A 10985-nucleotide genomic window follows, 5' to 3' on the forward strand; every position below is an offset into this window, starting at 1 on the left:
GGGATGGTGGGGCACTGGGGTCTGGGTGGCATCAGACAAACTGAAGAGGGGGATGGCATTTGAAGCTGTGGATTCCATAGATGGTCCCTGAGCAGGGTTGTGAAGAGTCAGACCACTTGAACTAACAGTCCTGCTTTTCCCCAGGGATGCCCTGCTGACCAGCACCATCAACTGTGTAACCAGCTTCATCTCTGGGTTCGCCATCTTCTCCATCCTTGGTTACATGGCCCATGAACACAAGGTCAACATTGAGGATGTTGCCACTGAAGGTGGGTGGGTAGTCCTGCCCACTGAGAAAGAAGGGGCTGAGAAACTCACGCCTTTCTCAGCTGTGCAGTTCTCCTGTGGCTGCAGGACTGAGGGGAGCTGGGCATGGGGCTTTCCCTGTTGCTGCTGGATGGACTTTCTTTGAGGCCGTCAATAGAAATTCCAGGCAGAATCTTCTGAATCAGGTCAGGCCAGATAGGTTTTTGAAGGACCCACTCTCTACCAGCCCCTGGGCTAAGCACTTGACATATCTTGGTTTAGTTCTGGCAGTGCTGCCAGGCAAGTCTTAATGGACCCACTTTAAAGATTAAAATGCTGAAATTCAGTCTATTGAAGTTGTTTCAGGTCACCCAGCTAGTGATTCATGCCAGCGTTTGAGCCCTGACCAGTCCTGCAGTAGAGTCTATGCTTCCCCACTGCTTCTCATATTATTATTTTTTTCTTCTCATATTCTTATGGCCACAAAGAGGCTGAGACCTGGGGAGGGGCTGCCTATGATGAACTCTGAAAACTCACAAAGTTTTGAGAGTAAGAGGATCCCTCACAAGGTGTAGGAGGTGGGGTTTGAGAACCATTGCCTGTAACTGGCCAGGAGAAGGACTGTTCTCTGGCTTGGCTGTTTAAGGTCAGCCTCTTTGGCACATGTGTATCTGCTTGGTCACTCAATCGTGTCTGACTCTTTGGGGCCCCATGCACTGTAGCCCACGAGGCTCCTTTGTACATGGAATTCTTCAGGCACGATTACTGGAGTGGATTGCCATTTCCTTCTCCAGAGGATCTTTCTAACCCAGGGATCGAACCTTTGACATACTGGTGATATGAAACTGATATCAAACTCTTGGGAAATCAAGTCATCAGCCTCCTTCTTCAACAAATTTTCCATGGCTCCCAAGCGCCTCTCAGCTTCTCACCTATGCATTCAAGAACTTTGTTAAGATGACCCCACCTTCTTTCCAGCCTTATTTTGGAGCTGGCTTCATCAGTCATATTTATTTGTTTATTTTCTTGGCCTCACCACATGGCATATGTTTTCTTAGTTCCCTGATCAGGTACTGAACCCACAGCCCTTTCACTGGAAGTGCAGAGTCTTAACCACTGAACTGCCAGGGAAGTCCCAGTCCATCGTCTTTAGAACCTTGGTTTGCTCTATCCACACATGATTGACCAAATATGATGGGGCTGGACTGGGGCTTATTGGGCCTCAAAATGCTCCCCTGTCATCTGCAGCTCAGACCCACAGCCCCAGCCATTGATGAGGTCCTTGATGTTTCTTCCAGGAGCTGGCCTAGTCTTCATCCTGTACCCAGAAGCCATTTCTACCCTCTCGGGATCCACATTCTGGGCCATCGTGTTCTTCGTCATGCTCCTGGCTCTGGGAATTGATAGCTCGGTGAGTGACCTTGTTCAGGATACCATCCGCCCCCAGAGACTAGCCTCTGACCCTCTCCCTCCCCAAATATACACACACACACTGCTAAGCCTCAAGTGTTCCCCCATTCAAACTCCTGATTAGTAGTTGTTTCCAGAAGGCCCTATTTAAATGCAAGCAAAGAAATCAGTACTCAGAAAGGCAATGATGATGGCATGTGTGCTCACTTGTGTCCACCTCTTTGCGACTCCATGGGCTGTAGCCCGCCAGGCTCCTCTGTCCACGGAATTCTCTAGGCAAGAATACTGGAGTGGATTGCTGTGCCCTCCTGCAGGGATCTTCCCGACCCAGGGGTCGGACTGGCATCTCTTTCTCCAGCATTTGCAGGCGGGTTTTCTTTTTGTCTCTGAGCCACCTGCCGGGAACCAGGAGAAACCGCCTTGGCACTGTGGAAATTTATATTAGAAGGGACCTGGGATAAGCCAGCCCAGTACTCTCCTTTTACAGACGGGGAAACTGAATTCAGAGTTTCCTAGCTCCTGTTATCTCACCAACCATTCTTCCCGTGGTATTTTGTCAGCATCCACTCAGGCTGAGTGAGTGGACAGGAGTCAGGTCCCTGTTGGTAAGGGGGAGAGAGGAGTTAACTCCTGGCCCCCTCTCACATGGTTTCTGAGTTCTGAGCTTGGTTGACAACAGGGCAAAAGTGGGGTGAGAGGGCAGGGAGAAAGTCGAACCTGCCAATTTCTCTAGAAACCTCTTGGGGGTGCGTGAGTTCAGAGCTGCTGGGAAGTTCGAGGGAGCCGGGGACCTGAGACTTAGGTTCAGGGAATGACTCCCTAGGCTGAAAAAATTTACACAGCCTTAAAGCTGATACTTATGGTCTATTTGGTGAATTTTCTAAGGACTTCAAGCCTGGGAGGCAGCCTGTCAGATTGCTCTGAGGCTGCTCTGAAGAGGTAACGTAGGAGCTAGGACATATAGGAGTTTTGCAACAAAAACCAGGTGGTCAGTGTTAACTAAAGAAAACCAAACATCTCAAGTTAACGAATTTAGTGCTTTTCTTTAAGGGAAAGATACAAGAGTCTGGGCTCACTGAAATTATTTCTTTAATATGTACCTTAGCCATCTAGGGCCAGTATCCTGTTTTTTCCCATCCTGAGTCTCCTCAGGGTGTACCTTTGGTTGGGAGCTGACGGCTGGGGCATCCTTTGTTTGCTGATATGCCGGGCCACAATTTTCATTCACCTCTGCATCCCACCCTGCCTGGTCCCCTCCAGATGGGAGGCATGGAGGCGGTCATCACGGGCCTGGCTGATGACTTCCAGGTTCTGAAGCGACACCGGAAACTCTTCACGTTTGCTGTCTCCTTTGGAACCTTCCTTCTGGCTCTGTTTTGCATAACCAAGGTGAGGGGGGCTTGGCTCTGGGTCACCGCATTTTAATCCAGTTAGATATTCCCAGACTTGAAGCAGAAGGTAGGACTAGGGGGACCATGGCAGTACCTGGTATCCTGAACTCTGTGGTCCAGTCCTCTAGGATTATATCCCATTGTCGTCTATCGCCTCTAAGCCTGAGGACATCCAGGTAAACCTGCTTATTGGTTTGGGGGTGGGGAGCAGCAAAGGGCCATTTTAAACTGTCAGCTGAAAAGTGCACAACCCGAAAGTTGAGAATTAGGTTTTATTTGGTGAACCAAACTGAGGACTTAACCTGAAAGTGTTAGTTGCTTAGTTGTGTCCGACTCTTTGCGACCCCATGAACTGTTGCCTGCCAGACTCCTCTTTCCTTGGAGTTCTCCAGGCAAAAATACTGGAGCAGGTAGCCATTCCTTTCTCCAGAGGATCTTCATGACCCAGGGATCGAACTCGGGTCTCCTGCGCTGCAGGGAGATTCTTTACCATCTGAACACCAAGGAAGCCCTAAGCCTGGCTCAGCATCTCAGATAGCTCTGAGGCGCTGTTCCCACAAGGTCAGGGAGGAGCCAGGATGATTTCGGATGCATGCAGCAGGAAGCAGTAGCTTGCAGTAAGCAGTGGCTGGAAACAAGACCTTAGTTCCCTGACTAGAAACAAACCCTAGTTGTCTGGGTGGAAATAAGGAATCTTAAACATTAGAACATAGGGGCTGGTGCCTAGAATCTCTGTCCCTAGTCCTTGTCTGCCTTGTAAGGAAAAATCAGACAAGGAGATGGAGTGTATAGAGGTAAGTAAAGTATATATCAGAAAAGCAGAGTGCATGTGGAAAGATGCATGGGTGAACTCAGAGCTGCTAGAGTCGCGCCTTTGGAAGGTTTAAATCGTTGTTAAAGGGGAAGTCTTCCAGGTCTTTTCTTCTTGGCCAGTCGTCTTGCTTTAACCTCCCCATGGCTAATTTACCTCAGGACCCTTCCCTAGGTGTGCACACGTTTCTCAGTCAAGATAGAATTCATCGCAGAGGCATATGGAGGGGGTCTGGCATTAGTATGGTCTGGCATCCCCTGCATTTTTGATCTCAAGAAGCCTTTTGCACATGTGTAGTGTCTCCCTGGCCCAAGGATGGAAAACGTATGACCTCTTGATCTCTTAACAGGGTTTAACCCCTCTCTGTTCACACCAGTGAAGTACCCAATGCCCGGTTACCCACCGTATTCCTGTTGACATATCGAAGTGCAGATCTCAAAATGTAGGCAGGCCTTTGGTCCTAAACATGTATCCCAGAGCCCATTAGTCTCTTGCTTCAGCAAATGTAAACACAGGGCTGGTAGTGAGTATCTGGCCTGGAGCCTGTCTTTTTATCACCCCAGTAAGTGTGAACAGGGGGCCAGTTGTAAATGTCAAACCCGGAGCCCATCTATCTCCTGCCTCAGGAATATATGAGTTTTTGCAACAAAGAACAAGGAAATCAGAACATCAAAAGATTACTGTTAATTAAAGAAAAACAGACATCTCAAGTTTAAGGAGTTTAGTGCTTTTCTCTGTATAGGAAGATGCAAGAGTCTGGGCTCATTGAAATCATTCCTTTGATATATAGCTCCACTACCTGGGGCCAGTATCCACACTTTCTGATGCTGAGTGCCCCCACAGGGGGTGACTGCAGCAGTTGGTTGCTATATGGCAGGTATCCTGTTTCTATCCTGAATTCCCTCAGGGCTCAGCTTCAGGGCAGCTGTAATGTGATGGCTTGATGGCTGCAGCATCCTTTGTTACTTACATGGGAGGCAACATTTTTTTCATTGATAAAATCCATCTTGCTTTTTTTTTTTTAATACTAATTTATTCATTTATTTGGCTGTACCGTGTCTTGGTTGTGGCATGTAGGATCTTCGATCTTCTGAGCCATGCGAGATCTTTCTGTTTCGTCATGCAAGATTTAGTTCCCTGACCAGGGATTGAACCCTGGAAGTCCCCCCACTTGCTTTTTACTGGCTGAAGTCCCCACCCTCAGACCCAGTGACCCCAGAAGGTCTTTGTTAGAATACGTAGCAGCAGCACAGTAGCACTGTAAACCTCATTACTTGAGTATGGGGTAGGGGTGAGTTCTGAGTGGGCTGGACAGGGGAGAGCTCAATCTGATGGATGTAACAGTTGATCACTATTTCTAGCCATGAAGGCCTCAGGCTCTCTCTGTCCACACCCCAGGGTGGAATATATGTGCTGACCCTGCTGGACACGTTTGCAGCGGGAACCTCCATTCTTTTTGCTGTGCTCATGGAAGCCATCGGCGTCTCCTGGTTTTATGGTAGGTCCTGGGCCCTGAGTGTGTGTGGAAAAGCCTCAGCCCCCTGAACTTCTGGAGACTTTTCACCTGGTCAGGCAAAGGGGCTTTCCATCTCCAGGGCTGTCACTGGCTGATCCCAGAATTGTATAAGTGGCTTATATTGGTTATAACTCTCAACGCATCTTTGCATGAACTCCCTTTAACAAGAGGCGGCAAAGTCCCCAGAGGCATCAGTGTCAGCTGTTAAGAGAGGAATTCAGAGGAAACTGCTGTTCCCTTGCCATTCATTCTAGAGTAGGGTTGCCAGATTTTGTCAACCCAGGATACAAGACCCCTTGTTAATAAGACCCCTTATTTCAGATAGTAATTTTTTAAGTATATATCCCTATGTCCCAAATACTGCATGAAATTACTTAAACTAAAATTTATATTGTTGTCTCTGAAAATCAAATGCAACTGAGTGTCCTGTGTTTTCTCTGGCAACCTTATCCTGGAGCTGAACGGGGAGAACTTGGTAGAAAGTGAAATGTGTTGTCATTCGCTTTTTTCCCCATGCACGTGTGCTAAGTCGCTTCAGTCGTCTCCAACTCTTTGCAACCTATAGACTTTAGCCCACCAGGCTCCTCTGTCTGTGGGATTCTCCAGGCAAGAATGCTGGAGTGGGTTGTCATGCCCTCCTCCAGGGGATCTTTCTGAACGAAGGATTGAACCCGTGTCTCTTATGTCTCCTGCACTGGCAGGCGGGTTCTTTACCTCTAGGGCCACAGGGAAAGCCCCCAATGTGTCACAATTAACGTGTTTATCCTGTTCTCACTCTTTTCTGCTGACCAGAAAGAGTCTTGTCTCTTCTACCAGATTAAAGTCAGGGAAGCCTCTGAATCCACAGACATCATTGTTTTAAGATTCAGGAAGCAAGAGGAAAGAGCTGGGCTTTGGGATCAGGCCACCCTGGCTGTGTAACAGGGACAAGTCCCCTCCCCAGGACCTGGTTTTCCTTCTGAAAAGTGAATTGGGGTTACTCACAGAAGGGGACGCTACCCTTGAGTGTGTTCTCGCCTGTTCTGAACCAGCCGAGTGCCCATCCCAGGTCTGCCATGAGCCAGGGTGCCCCTGCTTGCCTCAGCTTTCTGCTCTCCGCCTGGGGGCAGACCCACAGAGGCAGCAGACAGGAGTGGGCAGCCCCAGGCTCTGTAGGGGCCGCGGTGACGGGCCCGCCCTGTGTGTGCGCAGGTGTGGACAGATTCAGCAACGACATCCAGCAGATGATGGGGTTCAAGCCCGGCCTGTACTGGAGACTCTGCTGGAAGTTTGTCAGCCCTGCCTTCCTCCTGGTGTGTAGTGTGTGGTGGGAGCATCCCGGGGTGAGGGCGGAGGTGGGGATCTTTGCTTCTAAGGGGAGGAGGTTGGGATGCAGAGACCTACTCAGGAGGCTCCGCCTGCCCTGTTGATTCCAAGGAGGCTTCCATGTGAGCAGGGTGTCCAGCCTGGAGCCAGGTCTGGGGCGGGGGCTGTGTGTGCCACCCCTCAGCCCAGCTCCAAGGTCACCCTTCTAGTCTTCTTCTCTTTGTATTGCTCGTTTCTTTGTCTCCTTTTCATGATCCATCCTTCCTTGAATCCTTTCTCTGTCTTTCCCTCCATCCTTATTGTCTCCATCCCCGGCATCCATCTCATGCATCGGTCCTCACTTCTCTCTGGTTCCTCTCTGCGTCTCTCCCTCCCTCCCACCTCCTCCCCCATCTCCCCTTGTCTCTCTTCTCCCTCATCCTTGTATCCTTTCCCCCCAGTTTGTGGTGGTTGTGAGTATCATCAATTTCAAGCCACTCACTTACGATGACTACATCTTCCCACTCTGGGCCAACTGGGTCGGATGGGGCATCGCGGGCTCCTCCATGGTTCTGGTGCCCGCCTACGTTGTCTACAAGTTCTTCAGCACCCGGGGCTCCATTCGAGAGGTGAGCTCTGGACCAGCCCAGGGCAGAGTGGGGGACAGCAGGGGAGGGTGGGGGACAGCAGGGAGGGTGGGGACAGCAGGGAAGGGTGGCGACAGCAGGGAGGGTGAGGACAGCAGGAGAAGGGGCATCCCAAGTCATTCCTGCTGGGGTGAGAGAGACAAACAGGAAGGAAAGGAAGGCGATGTATGTGTGGTTGTGGTTGATTCACATGGTTGTATGGCGGAAACCAACATGCCATTGTAAAAATTTAAAAAAACACTCACAATGAAAAAAAGAATATGAGAAAAAAAAATACACACACACACACACACACACACACACACATGGCTGAGTCACTTTGCTATATAGCAGAAACTTGCATAGCATTATAAATCAACTATACTTCAATAAAATAAATCTTTAAAAAAGAGAGACAGACAGGACACAGACTCTAGAGTCAGACGGACGCACCATGTTGACCATGTTATTTACCCCCAAGCCGCAGGTCCCACTTTTGTAACCTGGGATAATCCCGTGGCCCTTGAGAGGTGAAAGGGAACGCTTAGCCTGGTGCCTGGCACACGGTCGATCGCCCCCACAGGATGCCCGCTCTTATGTCGCCTGTCATATGTAGTGTCCTGCCCCTCTGTTCCTACCACTGTCACCGTGCTGAGCTCAGCCCTCCATTCCCCTAAGGAGGAATCAGTCTGCATTAACTGTGCCCACTCCTGTCCCATCTCCTAAGGTTTGTCATCACCGCACACATCTCCCACTGTCCCCATCTGGAGTCACCATGACCTTGTATTTTGGATTTCACCTGCCTTTTTCCTGGATCTGATACCTGATCAACCTAAAGCAGAGATTTCCAAAGTACATTTCTTCTCTGAGCTGTGTGCATTGCAGATACATACATTCAGGATCAGTATTTGGGAACCGGAGACTTTTAACTGAAATTATGTCCACCCTATTCTTCGGTTAAATGCCCTTTCTTTATAAATGATGGTGATAGTCTTTTCCTCATGTCCTGATTTCATTCCTTCTTTATCCACTGTCTTTACTCATACTTACTGAGAGTCGGAACAGGGCAGGCTGTATTCTCAGCACTAGACACACTCCCCTGGGCTCAGGTTCTCACGAAAGGACAGATACATACAGGAGGACCTAAAGAGTGAGCCATACAGGAACTTAGGGGAGAGGGTCCCAGGCAGGGCTGTGTCCACCCCCACCCCCGTGAGCCATGTCTCCTGCTCATGAAATCCTACGGTCCGGGAACTTCTGGGCCACTGGGAGGACCGTGTTCAGTGAACCCATCCTGGACGTGGAACCAGGACCCATTTTGAGTTTTTTTATTCTTCACACTTTGAGGTCCCCCCACCTAGTGATCAGACATTGATTCCAGACACATTCCCTGAGTCCACCCTGTGTCTAGTCCCCTAAGAAGGTGGCCCCGGTCCCCAGGCAGGACTGAGGTTCTGTCGACTGTTTTCTCACTGTGCTCTGAGCTTGTCTGCAGCACTGCCTCTGATCAAGATTGTAAAATTGCCTCTGTGTGTGTCTGTTCAGTGTCAGCCCCTTCCGTGAGCTGTAAGCTCCCCCAAAGCAGAGTGTGTGGGTGTCCTTCAGCCCTGGACCCCCAGGGCCGAGGCCAGTGTGTGACAGCAGTCACTGGCTCAGTAAGCATTCGCTGAATGCATATCTCAGAGTGAACTGACCAGCTCCATAAGCCAGGGTGGAGAGCGTCTTGTACAAACCTCTCCTGCTGTCCACATGGGCCTGCAGGGACAAGCGGCAGGCGGCCCTGATGTGGGGTGTGCTCCGGGCTGCCGGAAGGGTGTCCCTGGGCCAAGCTGAGGCCTCCTCCACTTCTCCATCCTCACAGAGACTGGCCTATGGCATAACTCCAGAGAGCGAGCATCACCTGGTGGCCCAGAGGGACATCAGGCAGTTCCAAGTAGGTGCAGCTTGGACCATTCCGGCGGGGACTGCGGGTGGGGACCCACTGCTCCATGGTGTGCTGGCAGGACCACACACCACACACGCCAGAAAGCCCAGAACGCTGTGGGCTCTAGCGCCTGGGGGTGTGATATTAGGAACGGAGGAAAAGGGGCCTGTCTTCTGCCCACTCCCAGCTTCCGCCTGCCCCTCTGCTCCTGGGTCCCGAGGTACCAGATGCCCCAATTTCCTCAACTCTGTTCTCCCTCTTTGAGTTGTGACCGTGGAGTATCCCCAGGTTAGGCTGAGGCTTGCTTATCTTGAAGGAAGTGCTGCAAGTACATCGGTGACTTGGTGATCTAAGTCCTACTCTTTTCCCTTTCAAAATGTGGGGGTGGGGGTTGGGGAGTTTCCCTGTGACTCCCCTGCTTCAGACTGACTGTGTGACTTTGCAAAGCCTCCTTTGCCCTTTCTGGGTCTCCGTGAAAGTTATAATTTAATTTTTTCGGTTTCATTTTATTTATTTTTGGCTGTGCTCGGTCTTCATTGCTGCGCGGGCTTTCTCTAGTTGTGGCAAGCGGGGGCTGCTCTCTGGTCGCGGCGCTGGGGTTTCTCATTGCGGTGGCTTTTCTTGTTGCAGAGCTCGGGCTTCAGTTGCAGCATGTGGGCGCACGATCTCGGTAGCTGTGGCGCATGGGCATGGGTGCCCCGCAGCATGTGGAATCTTCCCGGCCTGGGGGTTGAACCCATGCCCCCTGCATTGGCAGGTGGATTCTTAGCCACCAGACAGACCACCAGGGAAGTCCCCATGTGACAACTAGGGAATCCTCCTAGGTGTTCTCCAAGTCTCTGAAGGAAGCAGCGGTGTTTCCTGCCCTCCCCTGTGTCCTACTGTCTTTCTCAGCAGCCTTCGTCCCTCAGCCCCTGCCTACCCTGAACCTGGCCTTGCTGTCTCTCTCTGCAGTTGCAGCACTGGCTGGCCATCTGAACCTGGCCCCGAGGAGGAACCCTGCAGCGCCAACGTTCAGGTCAAAGGCCGCCCCGGACCCTGTCTTGGGATTCCTCTCCGACCCCCTCTTCTTCCTCTTTTCCAAGTTACCACTGATTTAATGACCTGGTTTTCTTTCACCTTCTGTTCACCTGGCCCGAGGGCTGTGGGCTTTTGGATTGCTAAGCCTCGTGGGAGAAGAGGAGAGGAGGGAATAGGAAGAATGACTTCTGTTGAACCTCTTTAGTTTCAAGGAAGTCTCCCCCCAGCTGTGGGAGCCAGCTGGGGCTGAGGTTCGTGTCTCAGGCAGAACTCCCTAGTGTGCTGGCTGGTACTTTGGGCCACAGAAGAAATCTTCAGTCCACCAAATCAGACAGAGGGTGTTGCTTTTTGGGTCAGACACTGTAAAACCAAAACACGAATAAGCAGCCAGGCTGAGTTTGGGGGGCGAGGGAGTGGTACCTAGATCTTACCTCTCTCGTTTGCCCTGGTCAGTGCTGGACCTTGATCAGGGAGCTTTGGGGATATTTGTCGCTGTTATGAAGTCCACGGATAGAACCTCTGGGGGGATCATGAGCATAAATCTTCATGGTTTTCATTCCAGTTGACCTGGGTTTGATTTGTGTGTGTTCTGGGACATTCTTCTGGCTTCTGGTGCTCAGAGGGCCCAGAGCTGTGGGTGTCACAGTAAGTGGCTTCTGCATAGGAACCAGATGGGTCTATAGAGGCCACATGCGGGTCTTGCTCTGTACGGGAATGATGCCCAGAGAGCTACCTGTGGCTCCTGGGACCTTCCTTG

The 10985-nt window shown here is 50.8% G+C and overlaps 1 protein-coding gene across 1 annotated transcript in view; it reads left to right on the forward strand.

Annotated features, from left to right (window-relative positions):
• SLC6A2 (solute carrier family 6 member 2) overlaps nt 1–10551 on the forward strand; it is a 38055-nt gene extending 27504 nt beyond the window's left edge. Inside the window, exons 7-14 of the mRNA XM_065920496.1 lie at nt 145–269; nt 1545–1657; nt 2917–3045; nt 5257–5356; nt 6566–6666; nt 7120–7287; nt 9146–9217; nt 10163–10551. Coding sequence (XP_065776568.1) covers nt 145–269; nt 1545–1657; nt 2917–3045; nt 5257–5356; nt 6566–6666; nt 7120–7287; nt 9146–9217; nt 10163–10186 — 832 coding nt within the window. The 3' untranslated portion in view covers nt 10187–10551. The remainder of the gene's footprint in view (nt 1–144; nt 270–1544; nt 1658–2916; nt 3046–5256; nt 5357–6565; nt 6667–7119; nt 7288–9145; nt 9218–10162) is intronic.
• The last annotated feature ends 434 nt before the right edge of the window (nt 10552–10985 follow it).

The sequence above is a fragment of the Muntiacus reevesi genome, chromosome 2, assembly GCF_963930625.1.
Source record: "Muntiacus reevesi chromosome 2, mMunRee1.1, whole genome shotgun sequence".
NCBI classification, from domain to species: domain Eukaryota; kingdom Metazoa; phylum Chordata; class Mammalia; order Artiodactyla; family Cervidae; genus Muntiacus; species Muntiacus reevesi.